General features: G+C 43.3%; 1 protein-coding gene and 1 long non-coding RNA gene across 10 annotated transcripts in view; both read right to left on the bottom strand.

Annotated features, from left to right (window-relative positions):
• Positions 1-10319, bottom strand: part of LOC143475193 (uncharacterized) — a 44239-nt gene extending 33920 nt beyond the window's left edge. Inside the window, exon 1 of the long non-coding RNA XR_013120948.1 lies at positions 9907-10319. This is a non-coding gene — a long non-coding RNA (uncharacterized LOC143475193). The remainder of the gene's footprint in view (positions 1-9906) is intronic.
• A 3556-nt stretch (positions 10320-13875) lies between these two features.
• dpp6b (dipeptidyl-peptidase 6b) overlaps positions 13876-20041 on the bottom strand; it is a 183423-nt gene continuing 177257 nt past the window's right edge. For all 9 annotated transcript variants that reach the window (XM_076972525.1, XM_076972523.1, XM_076972524.1 and 6 more), the window contains 10 exons: positions 19782-19835; positions 18700-18798; positions 18544-18613; positions 17779-17973; positions 17390-17444; positions 15962-16079; positions 15809-15867; positions 15656-15728; positions 15492-15565; positions 13876-15283 (listed from right to left, as the gene is read on the bottom strand). In XM_076972525.1, coding sequence (XP_076828640.1) covers positions 15134-15283; positions 15492-15565; positions 15656-15728; positions 15809-15867; positions 15962-16079; positions 17390-17444; positions 17779-17973; positions 18544-18613; positions 18700-18798; positions 19782-19835 — 947 coding nt within the window. In that variant the 3' untranslated portion in view covers positions 13876-15133. The remainder of the gene's footprint in view (positions 15284-15491; positions 15566-15655; positions 15729-15808; positions 15868-15961; positions 16080-17389; positions 17445-17778; positions 17974-18543; positions 18614-18699; positions 18799-19781; positions 19836-20041) is intronic.

Genomic DNA, 20041 nt, shown 5'->3' with positions numbered 1-20041 from the left:
TCTGTACAGATCCTTTTCCCCTTCCTTAGTGTCCAACTTCTCATACAGCTTGCTATATGCCTTCTCTTTAGATTCTGCCACTGCTCTTTTTGCCTTGTGACACATCTTGTACTTCTGTCTTTCTTCATCTCGCTGAAAATCCCAATTCTTTTTAGCCAACCGCTTTCCTCTCAAACTTTCCTGAACTTCCTCATTCCATCACCAAACTCCTTGTCTATCTCCCTCTGTCCTGAGGTCACACCAAGTACCTCATAAATATTATTATAAATATAATTAGGCCTGTCGCGACTTATCGTACGATAACTTTTTTTACCGCGATCATTTTTGCTGATGTCGATAATTGGCCATTGGGTTTCCACGCACATTTGTTTACATGAGAATAAACCGCAACTACGTTAGATTTCAGAAAGGCACGCAGTGCTGCTGTCTCGCACCCCCCTCCCCCCTTAATGGAAGACAAATCTGTGATCAGAGAGCGACATCTACCGGTTAGGAAATGAGTGCAGTACACGGAGAGTGCATGCGTCAATAACAGTGCCTCTACACACATGTGGAGATGTGTTCGCAAACGTATTCAAGGCTAATAGGACTCGAAATAATTCCAAATAATTCGCTTTTTATCACATTATTTAATGGTTGTTTATTATGGTGACCGTAGCGCGCGACTCCGCCCACTTCACGCAAACCTCCGCGAACGGTGGAAGCGTTTATACTTGTTTTTCTTTGCATTGTTCGATGTGGTAGTATAAAGAAACACCCATCAAAACAGGGGAATTAACATTTACCTGATGAACTTTAATGTTGCTTTGTGTTTCAGGTTTGAAAAGTGCTGGAATTTGTTCGTTTCACAACAAATATCTGTCTGACTGAACAGTTTTCTTGTATTACGTTAACAAATACGAGCCTCTTGTAATTCCAGGACGAAACATGAGAGAACGTGATGACGTTAAGATTGGGCGTTTTGAAAATAAACATCCATTAAATAATGTGATAAAAAGCTAATTATTTCGAGTATATATATATATATAAAGATTTAACTTAATTAAGTTTAACGTACTGTGTATTATTGAACAGGACCTTTAAAGTGACGTACAAGTGCTTGAATTCCACCTTATAAAGGTGTATGAACCCTGCAAACATGATTTTGTTCATTGCGCTGAAGCGCGGCACAAGTGAAGTTACAAAAGTCGAGAGGTGCACGACCTCGCGAATCGACAGCGCGCGACGCACTCGCGCACGGGTGGAGCCACTGCGATTACATCATTTTCGCCGAGCGGGCCGCTTGCGACACGTCAAGTATAAATATAATATCGTTTATCCCGATAATTTCTGGGACAATATATCATTCTGAAAATTTTGTTATCGTGACAGGCCTAAATATATTTATATTGTGTCTGTTATAGCAGATTAATGTTTCTTTCATCCTAGTGATGGAACATTGTGACATCATTTCACCTGTTATTCTACTCTGACATCATAATGATGCTTAGTGTCATATGTCTCATATATTCCATGTGCATGTCAGGGCTGGCTCAAGGGCTGGCCCTTCTGTCACCTCTAGGGTGTGCCCATGAACCAGATGGCAGCGTAATCAGCAGTGATGACCTGCACCTGTCTTCCTTGCTTCTTAAGGAAGATAGTCTCACTGCTGAGTTGTTGTGGTTGTTGCCACTACTTCCAGTCATTGTCGCGTTGGTCTCAAGTTGTGTTTGGCATCTAGCCACCATTCTCCTTCTTTCTCTGTCGGTTTTTTTTTTTTTGACACTGTCTATTCGAGTACTTACCTCCTGCGCCACTTCCTGGCCTTCCTCAAGTTTTCCTCCCATTGTTATTTTTCCTATCTAGTTTCGTTTTGTTTTGGGAAGGGTTTTTGTTCATCATTACATTGGCCAGCCAGCCAGTAACTTCCCCTGGCATCTTTTGTTATTCGTTGGTTTTGCTTCCCCGTTTTCTCCGCATTTTCCGTGAGATTTTCTGTTCTACCATTTTATCGCGTTGGTTTTTATCCACGAGTTTGTTTTCATATTCTGCATGGATCAGCACTTAGGTTCACTTACTGTTAAAACTCCACTGAGGATTTCATGGCCGAGATCCCCGAGGAGGGTACGGCTCGAGAAAAGAGACCACCTCCCTGTGGCTGCTTGTGCATGGCTGCCTGGCCATGGCATAAACGCGTTCCTGATCTCGCGCATGCTCGTTTGTGTGCAAAACAATGGCCGACGCCAGCGTTTCGTGTAAGTTGAAATACCTCGTTTTTGTAGACAAACGAATCTTACATTCTAGTCTTGTATTGGTAGTGTATCTGCAGTGTGTGGTACTGTGAAAGTAAATAGATAATAACAGTGGAAGGAGATGTATATTAATTTAATTAATTTAGTAGTGCTGCTTGATTATTTGAGAAGCTGGAACTCTTGAAAGTGTGTAACAAATGCTAATCGGTCTTGTTAACATAACCTTTCTTTCTCCAGCCATGGCTGAAGCCAGAATGGTAAGTTACATTTTAAAATTGGGTATATGGAGATACTAATTCCTAATTAAAGTCTTAATTTGTTTTTAAATGTTTTAAATGCATCTGTCGCAGAGATTTTGTTACTGCAAAAGTTGTCTTAATTTTGTCACAAGGTGGTATTAAAAATAGTTAATTAATTATAATTATTTATTTGTAGAAGGTCGGGCCAGGACCTTCAGCATGCATTGGGGCGGTTTGCAGCCGAGTGTGAAGCAGCTGGGATGAGAATCAGCACCTCTAAATCCGTGGCCATGGTTCTCGACCGGAAAAGGGTAGCTTGCTCCCTTCAGGTGGGTGGAGAAGTCCTGCCTCAAGTGGAGGAGTTTAAGTATCTCGGGATCTTGTTCACGAGTGAGGGAAGAATGGAGCGTGAGATCGACAGACGGATTGGTGCAGCTTCCGCAGTAATGCGGTCGCTGTACCGGTCCGTTGTGGTGAAGGAGCTGAGCCAAAAGGCGAAGCTCTCGATTTACCGGTCGATTTACGTTCCTACTCTCACCTATGGTCATGAGCTTTGGGTAATGACCGAAAGAACGAGATCGCGGATACAAGCGGCCGAAATGAGTTTCCTCCGCAGAGTGGCTGGGCGCACCCTTAGAGATAGGGTGAGAAGCGCGGTCACTCGGGAGGAGCTCGGAGTAGAGCCGCTGCTCCTCCACATCGAGAGGAGTCAGTTGAGGTGGCTTGAGCACCTGTTTCGGATGCCCCCTGGGCGCCTTCCTAGGGAGGTGTTCCAGGCATGTCCCCCGGGGAGGAGGCCCCGAGGAAGACCCAGGACACGTTGGCGAGACTATGTCTCTCGACTGGCCTGGGAACGTCTCGGTGTTCCACCCGAGGAGCTGGCTGAGGTGTCTGGGGAAAGGGAGGTTTGGGTTTCCCTGCTCAGACTGCTACCTCCGCGACCCGGCTCTGGATAAGCGGTAGATAATGGATGGATGGATGGATTTGCCTGTTTGTAGATACAGGCAAGATGCCAGTGTTCTGGTAAAATAATTTGCAAGTACACTTTTGCACGAGAGAAGTATTAGAAGTGTATGAGACCTTAGTGACAGTGGTATATTCATTTAGAGTCTACAAACAACCTACATCACCTTACAGACTGAAAATAAAGGATTATCATATCTTAAATGCTAAAAAAATTTATTGGTCATATATATATATACCATCAGTCTGCTTGTGAACATTTGTACAATTATTTGGCTCATCTATTTTCAGAAGCACTGCACCATATTAAACGAGGAAATTCCAGCTCTTGTAAAATGCTCCAGCTGCTGCAAGAACATACACTGCCCCTTTTGTCCTCCATCAGTGTACAAACCAAGGCATGATTTCTGCAGTGTACGCCTGCACATAGCATGCCACATAAAGCGTGCTGTGAGAGCAAGAGGTTAGCTTTCTATTAAAGTTTTATAGTTACAATTTTGACAGTGTAACAGTCAATATATGTTTGCAGTTAAAAGTTAATACAAATACAAAATTTGTATAATACATAATACAAAACTAATCAAGTGATCTGTGTTCTGTAAACTTCAACAGTTGTGTGGCAAACCAGATCACTCCTGGACCATGGACTTTGAGAACTACTTGTGATTTTAAAGTAAAATGTTTTTTTTTATTATTATTCAATTAATTCTTCTGTCTCATTTTCTTTATCTTCATCTTCTTTCTCTTCATCCTCTTCATTCTCCTTTTTCTTCATCCTACTCTTTCTTTGGTTTTCTTTCTCTTTTGTCCTACTCTTCATTCTCCTCTTCATCTTCTTCTTAGTCCTCTTTGTTGCCACCTTCATTGTCTTTATCGTGCTCTTTTTCTTTGTCCTACTCTGTCCTCTTCATCCTTCTCTTCTTCTACCTCCTTTTTAGTCCTCATCCTCTTCTACATTGTTGTCCTTGTCCCTTCTTCACCCTCCTTTGCTTTGACCTCTTCCTCTTCTCCTTGTCATTTGTACAGGCATGTAAATAACTGATTGATGATCAATCAGCCCTAATTGCAACTATGTTCTTGCATTATAGGGAATCCCACAACAATCCCATGGTATTGATTGTGGCGTGTTCATTCTAATGGTAAATCCCTATGTTTTTTATTTCCTGTGGGTGAAAAAACAAAGATTACATGAGTAATTAGAGATCTCTGATCATGTTTGCATATTTATTCACTTAACAGTATGCATTCTATCTGTCAATGGATGGAAGCTTAGATTTTTCTGTGGTATGTATATTATGTTTTATGCATATTATGTAGTGTTTGCTAAGTATTCTCTGATGATTCACTAAAGTGAAATATCTTGAATCCTTCCTTTAGCTTGACATGCCATGCATTCGGAAATGGTGGTGCCTTGTACTTTTGGAGAACTTCTCCCTTGGAATGTATGCATGCAAAATTTATTAAACCATTTTAAGTAGTGTAAATATAAAACTATAACTGAAATTCTTAATTGTACTTAAAGTGGCATGCAGCACCTGTTATTTTTGTCTTTTTGTAAGCCACGGGAGGCGTTTCGCACACTGGACCACAGAAGCAAAAGATGTCTTGAGTGGCAGAGTAAACCCGGTTTTCCGCATCAAACGTGCCAGAGAGGAGCCTGAAAATGGAGGCACGGGGGGTCTTCTTTCCTAAGCTGGCTGATGAAAGCAATGCTTGTGTGGCGGCATGTATATGTTGAGACTTTGACTTTGCAGTCTTAGTCTTGTACCTCTGCTGAGAGGGCGTTTACGTTTATTTTTTTGTTGTTTTAACTGCTTGCTGTATATACTCCGTGGTGGCTGGCAATAAAAGGTGATGAGATAAAAGGAAAAAAAAAACTTTTGCCTTTCTGCTGTTTTTATCTGGTGACACTACCTATAAAGAGTGACTTTTTAACTACTTTTTTGTAGGAACAAATTTTACAGAAACAAGGGCAATCACAAAATGTATCATTCATTATCATTTATCTGTATGTAGGCAAGAGAGTGGCTGAGTCATATGATAATTACCAAAAGGTAAATTTAAATTTTAATAATTTCGTCTATAATGGGTTAATTTATTGATGTAATGGTCTTTTTCAAAACAGTCTCTTAGTTATTGCTTGTAGTTTTGCTCAATAATCACTGCAAATGTACACTATTTGGAGTCGTGCTCAAACTATGCAGTGAAATAACCTATTATAGTTGTGTAATATTTTATTGTTTGGAAAAAATCAATGCATTCAAGTCTCTTAGTGGATCATGGCTGCCAGAGGACGAGCAAAGTGATGTAATGGACCCTTTCGTGTTTGGCTTTGAATCTGTGCAAGACATGCACCATTTTATGGCAGAGGTGCTTGACAAATTGGAAATACCAAACAACTGTAAATTGAACAGTGTTTAAAGAGGGGAAGCCATGCTGCTTATAAAATAAATAAATAAAATAAAGTTCTTTGTGTGTTTTCATGTATTTCTACCTGTGTTTTCATGTATTTCTATGTAATTCTATGAATTTTATCTGCAAAACATTAAGTTTAATGTGCATTGAATGTGTGTGCATATATGTAGTTATTTATAAACGGTAAATTTGCAAAAAAAAAAAAAAATACAATTTTTAGGCTTCTCATTTATTACTTTTATTTTGAAATTCCTATCACGCGAGACTATAACGGAACTTCACCAGCGCGGTGCAGCCAGGATGAGAGCGCCATGGTGAGAGAGTCTCCCAGTCTCGCGCCATATACTCTTGAGATCCCCTGCCATTACAGAACAACTCAGCCTAAACATGGACCCAGTGCGTCCCGCGAGATTGATGAATTAAAGTCGTCATGAGCATTCGCTGCAACAAATTCTCGGACAGCTACAGAACATGGTGGCTGCTGTAGAGTCTGTCAGTCACCCACACGCTATACTGGTAACCCTAATGAATGCTGTGGTTTTCTGTTACAGTGTTCACTCATTTTTGAGCAGCAACCGTCACGTTTCCTCACAGACAAAGCCAAAGTAACCTACATCCTCACACTGCTGTCTGGCAGAGCCTTAACATGGACTACTCCTGTGTGGGAAAACCAACCTGAGGTGTGCTGCTCATATGAACGGTTTGACCAAGCCATAAGAAACACATTTTTTGATTCGGTGGTTTGGTGGAATCACGTCTCCTAAAGATATGTCAGGGAAAAAGATCTGTGGCCGACTACTAGGTGGAGTTTCACACTCTAGCCACAGAGAGTGCTCCACGTCATGCTCTCTTGGTGTGGAGGTCTCGAAAATAGACTCCTTGCGTTGGTAAACTCAGGGGCTGCTGGCAATTTTATTGAGGTCACCCTGGCTGCCTCCCTAAAAATTCCTCGTCCCTCTCGAGTAGCCTCTCACCGTGCCCGCTGTTGACGGGAAAGCCCTCAGGTCCGGCAATGTGTGCCGTCAGACTATCCCCCTAGATATGAGGATAGGGGGACATAGGGAACGCATCACTTTATACGTGTTCAGTGCGCCCAAGATAAGTCTCATCCTCGGGTTGCCTTGGCTCCAGTCCCATAACCCTGAGGTTGATTGGCTGCATCTATTGGTCAAAAGGTGGGGTCCTGTATGTCAAGCATCCTACCTAGCGGCAGTTTCACCCAGAGGTTCTAAGGATTCCCCTGAACATATTGACCTGACTTCTGTCCCTGTGGAATATCAGACTGCAAGAGGTCTTTAGCAAACAGAAGGCAGGGATTTTACCTCCACATAGGCCATACGACATCGCCATTGACCTCTTACCCAGTATTAGTCCTCCTAGGGGTCAATTGTTTTCTCTAGCTCCACCCGAACATAAAGCCATGGACGAATATATTCAGGAGTCCTTGGCCACGGGGTTAATTTGGCCTTCTACCTATCCCACAGGAGTGGGATTCTTTTTTGTGGGTAAAAAAATGGGGGGTTAAGGCCTTGTATTGACTACCGGGGTCTTAATAAAATAACGATAAAGGACAGACATCCATTGTCTCTTATGCCCTCAGCTTTCGAAGCCCTCCAGCAGGCCACTATTTTTACCAAGCTGGACTTGCGCAGCGCTTACAATTTGATTAGAGTACGTGAGGGGGATGAATGCAAAACCACCTTCATTACACCCTCCGGTCATTACATATAAGTAATGATGCCATTCGGGCTTATGAACACCCTGGCTGTCTTCCAGCACTATATTAATGAAGTTGAGAGAGGCACTGGACCAGTATGTATTTGTTTATTTAGACGATATTCTGATCTACAGTCAGTCGCTTAAAGAAAACGTCGTGCATGTAGAAAGGGTTCTCCAGTTGTTGCTGGAGAACCACCTCTACATGAAATTAGAAAAGTCATACTTCCACATGGAAGAGGTCTCCTTCTTAGGGTTTCAGGTCTCCAAAGGCAAGTTGGCCAGGGACCCGGCCAAAATTAGAGCCGTAGCTTCTTGGTCTACTCCTATCCATTCGTCAGGTGTGTTTCTTGGGGTTGGCCAATTTTTATTGTAAGTTTATTAAAATCTTTGTTTCATTGGCAGCCCCCCTCTTTGCTCTCACTAGCAAAAGCATCGGAACATTCAGGGGGAACCCAATTACAGGCGAGGGTCACTAAGTGGGCTCACATTTCCCCATTCGCTGCTCACCTGGGCACACAGCATATGTTCAAACTTCTTAGGAGTTTTTGTTGGTAGCCCAATATGGACCAAACTGGGCAGATTTGAGGCCACATATGCGGTGTGTGCCCAGGGGAAAAATCCATGGTCTAAAGGCCTGGGCCTGCTTCACCCTCTCCTGTTCCCTTCCCGTCCCTGGTCGCATGTCTCTATGGACTTCGTGACTGGGTTGCCCCCCTCTTGGGGTAACATGTTGGTCCAGGTCATTGTGGACCGGTTTTCTAAGTCTGCAAAGTTCATAGCCTTGCCCAGACTCACCTCCGCTCATGGGACGGAGGTGTAGTCCATGCCCACGGCTTCCCAGTAGACATTGTCTTGGACCATGGACCGCAGTTCACTAGCTGATTCTGGAGGGTGTTTCTCGAACTCCGGGGTTCTAAGGCCAGCCTTTCCTCTGGTTTTCACCCCCAGAGCAATGGCCAGACAGAGCGGGTTTACCAAGACCTTGAGCAGACACTCTGGTGTCTGGCCTTGTTCAATCCTGCCTCCTGGTTGGACCAGCTGATGTGGGCAGTGTACTCATTGTTGGGCATGTCGCCTTTTGAGTGCCTTTACGGGTACGCTCCGCCTATGTTCACTGACCAAGAGAAAAATGTGGCTGTGCCTAACGCCACAGCCTTGGTTCGCTGCTGTAGGTCAACCTGGCAGTGGGCCCGCAAGGCCTTGTTACGGGCCTCGGCCGGCTACAAAACGGCTGGCTGTAGCCGGTCAGACCGTGTGTTCTCTCCATCCAGTTCACTAAAATTTTAAAAAGCTCGCGCTGGTGAACATGCTTAATGTAGTTATTATGTACATTTGCAATATCTACAGACCATTTAGCAATTAACTAAAACCTTTGTATAAACTTTAATGGTAAAACTCAGTTTACATGCTACTGTGAAACAGAACCCCCGCGTTCTGCAATGTTTGAAAACGCTGGGAAGCTGGTGGGGTGGGCGTGGCTTGGTCCCAGAGGCAGTCTCAGAGCTCTGTGTCAGTCCGGAATCAGTGACCAATGGAGATTGCAGAGGAACGCCTTCATCTAAGACCCTCCCACACGTGAAATGTGTTCCAAAAGTCAGAAGCAAAAAACGAAGCTGAAGCAAAGAGAGATTCCAGAAGCAAAAGACCTTACTGGGAAAATCCAAAAAAACAAAAAACAATGGAACCAAAAACTTGTCAAAATGCAAATGAAAATAAGTTTCAAATAACCAATTATATTAAAAAAATATTTTTATATATAATAATTTTTTCTGTTTTGCATTCATAACATACTTTCTGCTCTTGGATTTACTTTTGCGGAACTATTGAAACAAAAATCACACCATACTCTCTAGCTTGTGTGGCTATAACGAGAGGTGGCTAACCTGAGCTCTTTTAAATAATCACAGAACCTGGGGTTTCTCTAAGAATTTAAATAAATGTATATTTAGCCAAACAGGTATTTACCTTTTAAATAACAGTCTCTTGATCCTTTAAATCACCCATCAAGCACAGCATGTATTAACTAATACACATACAAGATCAATAGTCAATAAACACACCAATTAATTGAAAATGTATGGAACATTTACTTAGAAAATTAAAAGGAATGATTTACACCTTCTCTTTGCAGGTTTTCATTCTTTCAGTTCACTTTAACCCAATAATGCAGTCAACATAAAATACAGACTTCAAACTTAAATATCTCCTATGGGCCCCAATAATTAAACTAAAGCCGGAAATGAAATAAATACATTTAAAAAGTCCAACTGTTGCAGGCCTGAACGCTGTGGACTTAAACAAATGGCTGTTTCACCTCAAGGTCAAAATAAAAACGGTACCTTTTGCTGATGGAGATAACCAATCACACGGTCAAGGACGGCAAGAGAAGATGATGAGACGAGGCGATGGACGTGGACGGAGAGGGTAGACACAGCAGACGATGCAGGCACAGTCCTCACACGCAGCACTGTCCGGCTCCGTCGGTTCTCTGTCCTCGTCTTCAGCTCACAGCTTCACGCCGGCTATGCTAGTTAAGTTAGCGGACTGCTAACGTTTTAGCACGGCACTGGCGGCAACACTAGCCACTGAATTAGCAGCTCACTCGGTTAACGTCAGCATTCAGTTAAGTTTTCCACTCAACTCAACAACTTCACCACCATTCAGGTTGCGTAAAGAGCACTTTAACCAAAATAATCACCAAAGCTAGCTATATCTCCTATCTCTCCTCCGCTAATCTCTCCCACACGTAAACCTAACGGTCTCCCTCCCCCCATTTCCTGTCCAATCACCTAGTAGGCAATTACTTCCCTAACAAAAGGTTACAGGTTACAAAAATAAAATACAAACTTTTGTACATGTCTTCTTTTCGCAAACAAAATTAAATATCAACCTCATTGCTGTTTAATACTTTTTTTAAAAAAAAACAAATATTTACAAACCATGAACTTATTTCAACATTGTTACAAGAGCATGCCACGGAGAATTGCAGAGGTCCTGAAGAAGAAGGGTCAACACTGCAAATATTGACTTGCTGCATTAACTCATTTAACTGTCAGTAAAAGCTTTTGTTACTCATAATATGATTGCAATTATATTTCTGTATGTGACAAAAACATCTGACAAACACACATAAAAACCAGAGGGCAGCAGATCATGTGACCATATAATATGTGTGATTCTCAAAACTTTTGGCGATGACTGTACAGTCATTCGTCTACAGCTCTACACTACACTACACTACAGCTCTCAGTCAATAAAGGAATGGTACACACAAGGTCAGATGGAGTTTTCTGTCTCAAATGTAACTCATCAAACAAGTCTACGCGTTTTGCACCAAAGCTACTGAGCCACTGTAGCCAGCAATTACTGAATGCCATTTTCAGAAAGACGTCCACATCTTCAAATCCTATGTCATTTTTAAATAAACCCATTTGTCCGGAATGGCTGCCTACATGAAGTTACACTATTAAGCTCGAGAGTGGTTCTTATTAATCTTAAACCATGTAGGCAAGCCTGTTACATTACTTGGTCAGATATGATTGAAGATTTGGGCAAGTAAGAAGTTGTATGTAAGCTTTTGTGTGAAATGGCTATCAACATTAGCCTTGTAGCTCCTGGCCAAAACAAGCAACCCCAGGCAGATTTACTGTGTCGAGGAAGGAGCACAGTATGAGCGTTTCTGTCATGTTTTCATTCTGCTGAACTGTTCCTTTAATGGCGCTGCCGTGTTGAACTAGCATAAAGACACACAGGGGATGAGCGTGCCGGGAATATGGTTTGCTCACAGTCAGACCACGTGACACACTACAGGCTAGCAGAGGTTTAAACCCCTCCTGTGCCCACATACTCCAGCGTACAGTCTGCTATAGCAAAACACAAGCACTTCTGATGAAACCACCCACCCGCATGTTGTGTAGATGTTCATCTTTGCCTCTGTGGTGCCTCTTAGTTGGAAAAGAATGCGTGTGTGTGTGTGTGTGTGATATCTGATTGAACTTTTAACATGTCGTCTGTGAGAGTGTATGCATGAGCTGCTTCCTGTCTTGGCGCAGCTGCTGGGTTCATCCTCCTGTCGTCTCTCTTCTTTCTCACTACCCTCCCGAGAATTGCCATCTCTGTTCTTCTGCGTGTGATGGCTTTACTGCATAGCCCGTGTCCCTCAAATCCTTCTGTCTGTCTGTGCTGTTCTTGTGCTCAAAGGTTCACCTTGTTGCTTTCTGTCTGTGGTGTGGGTTTTGGCCCGCTATCACACTTTCATTGATGCACGCACTTACGTTCTCTGTTTTTGTTTGTTTGTTTGCTCATGCCAACATCAGATTCAACCGCCAGTGACTCTGCCAAATCTAAGGTGAGTATGTATTGACAAGGATGTTATAATCCATTACATACATTAGTTCAAGTCCAGAGTTCTATTTACATTAGGTTTAGCTCAGATGATTAGTAGTTCAGCAGAGATCTTATGTATATCCTGAATTTCATTCACAAATACTACTTTCAGATCAGAATTTCCATCTCTATTCTATAGGTTACGTCATACTGCTACTCTCATCAGTTCCTGCAAAATCATGCTCAGATAAAAATTTGTTGCTATAGCACAGAGCTGCACAGGCCTGTCATTTAATAATCGTTAAAAAAAATTCCGGCATAACTTTTAGGAAGCGTTTTCTGCCCTTCCAAATCCAGAGTACATGTGACGTGTGGTTTGTGTGCTGTTGCCTGTGCAGCACGGACAAGGTCTGGCAGAGGTGTCAATTCCAGGTTCAGAAAATAAAAGTCCTCACCAGGATTTTGCACAAGCTTGCTATATTTTCTAATCAACACAATCCAGGAAGCCTGAGCAAAATCCTGGTGAGGACTTTTACTTTCTGAACCTGGAATTGACACCTCTGTGGTCTGGTAAGGAGCAGTATAGCAAAGAGCTACTGCGCACCTCCATCTTTGCCAGCCACAAACGCAAAAAAGCCAACAAGCCCCAGCCAAGCAGCTCAGACGACGAACTGGACGCCATCTTCTCCAAGAAGGACCTTGGGTCCTTGCCATGGGCTGCGAACTGTGTGTTTGCGACTGGGTGCCTTTGTAATCCTCGTCTTGGAGGCTGATGTTTATACATGCAAAGCATAGCAAACTGGCAGGGACCACATCAATGTGACGACTGTCAGGAGGAGTGTCACTCACTCCCACTGACCTCCAGGGTCTGCTTTTAAGATCAGTGACTCTCACTTTAGACCTGGTGAATCCCCAGTATTGCTGAAAGACTTAATGTTCAAATTAGGCTGTGAGAGGTTAGAGTCATGTTGGAAAGTCAATGTAAAACAGAAAGAGAGAGAGACAGACAAAATGGCAAAAGAAAGTTCTCAGAGGCACATGACGATGTAGGTCACAGCAGGGCTGAAGGAGATGTTGGAAAGACGGACTGTAGTGTCAAAGTATTGCTCAAGCCTTTTTTGTTCTTGTTGAAAGTGTAAGGAAAGTGTCTCAATCATGATTGTTCCTCCTGTAACCAAAATGAATAATGTATCTTATCTGCTTGCTGTAATACAAAAAAAATAAAGCGTAATTGTATGTGTTATCATTTGTAAGTCTATAGAGCTCCCTATCTTAACATATTTGTACCATTTTAATTACATTTTTTTTTAAATTGGTACTTTAACCTGACTTGAATTTTAAATAGTCCTGTAAAAAATTACTTAAATATACACATCTATTCCATCTTTTGATACAAGCGTGTAGATAGGGGACCGGCTAGGATGACAGGACTGGACTATACCGACCATCTCGGAGGGGACATGGTTCCCCCTTCTGTGCGTGTGTCTGTGTGGGGGGAAAGCTTCCTCGACTGTTTGTATCATGCTGTGTCCACTCCAGAAAGTGGAGGTATTTTCAAAACACTGGAAAAATAAAAAGCTATATGTCTGACAATGAACCAATGTGGAATTTTCTTTAGTCAGTCCTGCTTTGCTTCTCTTCTGTATGTGATTACTTCATGGATAATCTTAACGCAATTATCCTTTCTACACAGACCTTACAGAATAGGGATTGTTTATGGTGGCTGAAGTGATCTAAACATTGTCAAGTGGGAGTTTTTAGACCTCTACGAAGCTTGGCATTTACACAGTCTAGTAGAGCTGGTCATTTTTTGCCTTTAGATGGTGCAATAGAGTTACTGTGAGTGCGCACGGGCATTCATGGTGTTCAGGGCATTTTCTCCCTCCAAAAGAAAAACCTGCCCATGTTGTCCTCAATGAACATTACTATACCAAAAAAAAAAACCCGGCTTTGAAAATGATTTATATACAAGTCACACACGATAGGGACCGAAACAGGTTTGTAATTTACACATTTGTACATCCGCAGACGAGACAGTACAGTACATGGAACCACATGGGCACATTCAAGCCGTCAGGATACAACACAAGACATTTAATAACAAAAATAATGCATTTTACTTGCTAGCATGCCGAATTAAAACACAAACCATGTTCTGTACAAAATGTGCCTCAAGGACCTTTTGGACATAATCACAACCAGTACATGAAATATAATGGCTATTGTATAAGCTGTATCTGATGACGTGAGCGAGACTGAATACAGGTTTGATATTCACCATTACTCTATATCCCAAATGACTATAATAGTAGCAAGTTATTACAAGATGCTATTGTCAGGGTTCTGTTATTCTAAATTCTACCTTTCCTCAAAGTAAAAATCAATTATTTCTATGCTATTCTATTTTCTATTATTCTTTTTGTGTGGACAGCCCATATTTTACAGCTTTACTTAGTAAGGCACAGTGACTAAAATAACCTAGGATTCCATGTCCCCAGCTTTAGGAACCAATCAGAACAATGTTTAAAATCACTCTGATTTCTGACCCATTCACACATGACCAGTATACAGCGTTATTCTTATGGGCCATTTATTACTAAATATCAATTTAAAGCTACTGTACTGTAACACATACTTAACAAGATGATTCATGTTGTTAAATGAGAAGGACAAAAGAACAAACAGTTGGAGAATATTGTTCATATCCAAATTAGAGTTCTTATTAAGCTCAGAAGTTGAATGCAACACGCTAAAAAGTAACAAAATGGTATTAAGAAGCTGATATTCTTGAAACGCTATTTGCACTCTGTCCTCTGCCACTGACCTAAATAAATCTTGTGCTATTATCCCCTCTTAAGATTACTTAATCAGTGCATGGGTTGACAAAACCGTGCACAGAAGAGTTGCAGAGGGTAGCTGTGATGCTACTAGCTTGGTCCACATGAGGGCGCTCAACATCCGGGGATTTGGAGGTGGGGGTGGGGGAGGTGCTTCATCGGTGGGGAGACGAAGAAGAAATGTCCCATTTGCCTCTCCAGCTCACTTGGCAGAACTTTGTGCTGTTGTGTTTTTTTGTTCTCACGCGTCCTGATAGCCAGTCAGAGGCAAAAATCTGATCCATGCACATGTTCAGGAGAGCCCAACCCTGTTTGAGATACCAATGCAGGTTTGGGGGGGTGGGGTGGGGCAGCTTGCATATCCAGACATAAGCTGGCCTGCTCTGCTCCAACGGACGGCTTCTTAGCCGTCATCCTCACTCTCCTGCACCAGTTCCTCCTGTGTCACCATCTCAGGGGGTCTGAAACACACCTCGAAAAAACCCATGACGGACTGGCTGAGGTGCAGCTGTGCTTTCCTGGTGTGGAGGAAGTGGCCCTCGTCTGGGTAGATCTGGGTAGAAGGGCAGAATCACAGGTGAAACGCTGAACTCAGGCTTCCTGCGCCCAATACAACACCAAACACTGAAGCCCTTCAAAAGCAATTACTCATGAAAACACAGCTATATTGATCAGAGATTTTAAATGGAAAACAATTGTCAGCATGTACACGTCATTCATTCATGTGCTTGGAGCCCTGCTGGTGATTATACAGCTCTTACCTGTAATGTATAATTGGCCTTTTTGCTTATTAAATGGCTTATAAATTTTGCAGTGTGCTGGAAATGGACTTTTTCTGGAGGGAGACAGAGAGCCGCATTAGTCGTCATATTTATGGGTTGCATGACTTTTACTGTCTCTTCATTTACATAAACTTGAAATATACCATCAGCTGTAGGATGAATAATTAAGAACTTCTTATCTTCCAGCAGACTTGCCCGATGAGCTAAGTTTGACATCTGGTGAACAAAATGATATGCATCATTCAGAGGCACTGAGCACAGATGTTGTACTTATTCAGAGGAGGAAATGGAATTACCTCATACACCCTCTGGTTGGACTGAGGCAAACCTAAATATCGCTCAGAGAAGGATGAGGCTGGAGAAAGTGGAGACATTACGAGCAGTTAAGAGATGCAGTCACTGGCCTGTCTGATTGTAAGGCACGATTAACGCGTGCTGTGTGATGATACCGTATAGACTGAAATCGGTGATGGGAGAGACTGCAACTCCACACTTAAATTTGAACTTGTACTTGAAAAGAGCATCTTCAGAGTTTAAAAGGAGGCTGGCGAGGTATCCCCCGTACACCTGCATCAGAAAGTTCCACAATCACTTTAATGTAAAACAAGTAAAGTAGGTCAATGCCTTAAATACACAGCACATGGATCTAATTTTGTCAGCCCTCACCCCCTGAAAGAAAAAAAAAAAACAAAACTGTGGCACACACTCTAGAAAACACTAATGCTCTTGTTTATGCGAACAGTATTCATTTGTGGAATTAGCTTTTAATCAAATCAAAGCTCCTCATAAACTGTGTTTTTATATTCAGCGCTTCAGAATCCAATCAGGCTGCCTGCCACTGATTTACATGGACAGCACAAAGATTCATGGCATTATTATCATGGAGCACCTGCTGGGTCCAGACCTGCAGGTTTATTTTAAACCCAGCCCTTCTGCTGCCCTACTTTCAGTTCGTTTCTCCAATCTTAAAGCTCAAAGTCCACACTAGGCTAAATAATTAATGCTCAGGCCTTTCTGGAAGCTTGCAGGGCTCCGAACTTTATGCAGCGCTTTCTTCCCTGACGCCTCTCTCTTCACCGGCTCCCTCTTCTGCGTGATGACGGAACGACGGCCAGGCCGTTGTTGATGAATGCTCGGGAGAGGTGAGCTACAGCGCCGCGTGCTTTCAAACCTGCCAATTGATTTGCTGTTCTGAGGCAGTCTCCTTTCCACAGGTCTCCAGCGTGGCTCCTGGTTGCAGGTCTCTGAGGGCTTTGATTGGCTGCTCTTGCGTATCCTCTTTTCCTAGGACTCTGCTCTACTTCTGAGCCCCCCGGCCCTCCTAAGGCTCATTTCCGTTACCATGTTGGGTTTGTTTTGGGAAAGCGGATATGTTGAAATAAACACGTACCAACATGGAACCGATTGTAAAGATTGTCTAATTGTGATGTAAGTGCGGTATATTGGTTCACGTTGAATTCAGTGTTCTACAAATTCAATTATTTTTCATCCTGTCAAGTAAACAAAACAAGCGAGGAGCGTAGAGTGACATGGGGACATCTGTTAGTCAGCGCTCAGGAGTTCAAGAGTTTAAAGCAAAAAACATGGAATAACAGAGCAGTGCTTGTAGGAGAAAGCTAGATACCTGGTGCCCGTAGAGAACAAGCTGGTGGAGTGAACAAGCCATGGGGGGTAGAGGGTCAGCCTCTGCAGTGAGTCCACATACTCCAGTACCTGCCCTTTCTACTCATGCCGACTTTTTCTGCAGTCTGTTACAACACGAGCTCTCTCTCAGAGGCAGGGGTGTGTGTGTGTGTGTATAAGGGGCAGCTCGATCAGAATCAGGATCAAGATATCAGTCTAATGAACAGATTCTGTTTAAAGGACAGGCAACTTACCCTTCCATATACTCCAATTCTTGTTTTGTCAATGTACGAGTCCTTAGACACAATGCTGCAGGGACAATAAAGGGAGTCTGAGTCTGTACATCTGGTTAATGATTTGGTCTTGAGCATCAGCATCATACTAAAATGAGGATTATCCACATGAAATTGCAGGTGTACATTTAAATATCACCATCATACAATACAGACACAAGTCACATGACGGGTCAAGTTTAAACAGCCTCTCTGTAGTTTAATACCTGTCATGGGATTTTAAATACAGGATAAATCTCATCAAAGATCTTTTCTGTTTGCCACAACCATTGAAACTCCAACACTGAACTGTGTTCCAGTTTCAGAAGCAAATGTAGTGCTTTTAATCCAGCACTTCTGGCAGTTCTAACCTCAGTGCCTCCAGCTGGTCTGACTCCTCCAGTAGTCCCAGCTTCCTCTTCACACGGTGGAGAAGGTTGGTGCCCTGAAACCCACTGCCCCGCCCGTCAAAACGCATGACGATGGTGCCGTAGGAGCTCACCAGCACCGTGGCCCAGTCCACCTGGAACTGCTCTGTCACCGTCTGACCACCGGGGGTGCCATCCCTGTCATTTGCATGCACGCGCACACACACACACACACACACACACACACACACACACACACACACCATTTCCTCACTGCCAAAACTGAAAATTAATGTTGTCAGAGTTTTGTCCTTGTTCGGGTGCTGTCACAGAGTTTTGGGGGCAGCGAGCTCCTCTCCTGCTAGGTCGGCCGTGCCGCAGAGAGCTTCACTGTCCCCAAGAACAGCAGCTGCTCTGGAAAGGAGACTAACAGCTTACACTGCAACATGGAGGCTGAGCGCCTTTTTTCAGTTCTGATTTGTTTTTGTTTGTTTGTTTGAAGGGGGGGGGGGGTTCTACTTGAATAGGCAGTGTGGTACCAGATGGCTGGCCCTAAGTGCTGAAAGTCTTGTCCATTTTATACAATTTCTATTTTAGTCCACAGATATATCATCCTGTCTATTTTAAATGAGAAGATACTTTCAATGAACATATCAAAAGACACCCTTCCCTCAAAAAAACAAAAACCTCTCAATTGTCCAATCCTATCCAATATTTTATCTCGATTGACTGAATTGGTTGGTGTCTAATTGTTGAACCGGAACTTACACAAGAAGCAGTAAAGGGTACTGGGATGTTTCTGTGAACCCTGCTGGCTTTAGGACCTGGATGTTCAGGGCTGTGGAGAAGGGAGAGAAAAACACGTTGGACATGTTTTTGACGCATCACAATCACAACCTTTTACCGGAGCCGGCGGCTACCCACAGTAATCGTCGATGGTGATTGTCCGGTATTCCACCCTGGGCATCTGCATGGAGCTGACGGTGCTGTTCAGCAGGGCATTGGTCTCCACGTCCAGCAGCTCTGAAGACAGGAGGGTGGAGAAGTTGTTGCAGAGGGCACACTGGATAAAGCCAACATCCTGTTACTGTCGGCAGGAGGATGTGAATGTATATAAATGCGCTAACACATGCTCTGCGTATCTAATATACGGCCCAGCATATCTGATAAAAGGCTGGAAATGAACCTCGTCTGTGATGGTGTGATTTCCTTAAAAACAAAAGGGGTGTTTAAGGCTCTGCTTTCAATTCAGTTTAATTTTGATTAGATGGAGCTTTTAGCAACAGACCTTGGTCCAAAGCACCTTTGGGAGGAGGCAGGACCAAGACCCCAGAAGCAGAAGTGCAAGGGGGAACCCTTGAGAGGACTACACTCACAAAGAAACCTGTCCTCCACTGAGAAGCATTAGACAGCAGCAAACATGAATATGTGAATAGAACAATGCAATATCTTTCATAGCGTGTACAACTTGTTGGTAAAAGCAGTGTTGGCTGACTCAGCCTGTGTGTGTGTGCATGTGTGTGCACGCGCGTGTTTGTGTGTTTTTCTGATGCAATCAGCCTTCAAATCCTGGCTTCTGTTTTCCTCGAGGGAAAATCTGGTTACCGTGACAACCATATCTCAGCATTCAAATGTTCCCTTTCGAGTGATTGGTGAAAATGATGCCTAATGGCCCTGTTGCCATCTCCGCTGTGCTTCGACATCACAGCGACACGAGCACCCGTCTCGCGGGACGACACCCTAGTCTTAACAAGGGCTTTAATATCTACTAAGCGCATGCGGCCATGTTGCTCAGGTGACGGCTGGACCGACAGACTCGGTTGCTGCTCAAACGCTGAACTACGGCAGATGCTCCGTCTGGCTCCACCATCTTACATGTCTCACAGGAAGTGGAACTCTCGGTTGGCAGGAAGTGGGAAGCTGCATTGGTGGGCTGGCGGGCGCTAATCACGGGCAGAGCCGCCGCTGTGGCGCTAGCCTGTGTGTGGGCAGCGGGGGAGACTCACTCTGATAGAGACGGTCCTGAGTGCTGTAGACAGCTGTGCAGGGCACGCCGGGACCTGGAGGGACAGGAGGACATGGTTAGGATCCAGCACTCGTCACCTACACCTCAGAACTCTGCTAACAGTACTAAACAGAGAGGTCAGTACTTCCAGAAAGAAGAAGTACTTAACACATTCAGTGTTAAGACAGGAAATACAATAAAAGTTCACATTCACTGGACAGGAAATACAATAAAAGTTCATGGATAGTGCTTGATAGCATG

The sequence above is a fragment of the Brachyhypopomus gauderio genome, chromosome 14 (assembly GCF_052324685.1).
Source record: "Brachyhypopomus gauderio isolate BG-103 chromosome 14, BGAUD_0.2, whole genome shotgun sequence".
Classification (NCBI taxonomy): domain Eukaryota; kingdom Metazoa; phylum Chordata; class Actinopteri; order Gymnotiformes; family Hypopomidae; genus Brachyhypopomus; species Brachyhypopomus gauderio.
Note: the sequence above shows the minus strand (reverse complement) of the source record. Positions and strands in the feature narration are given on the sequence as shown.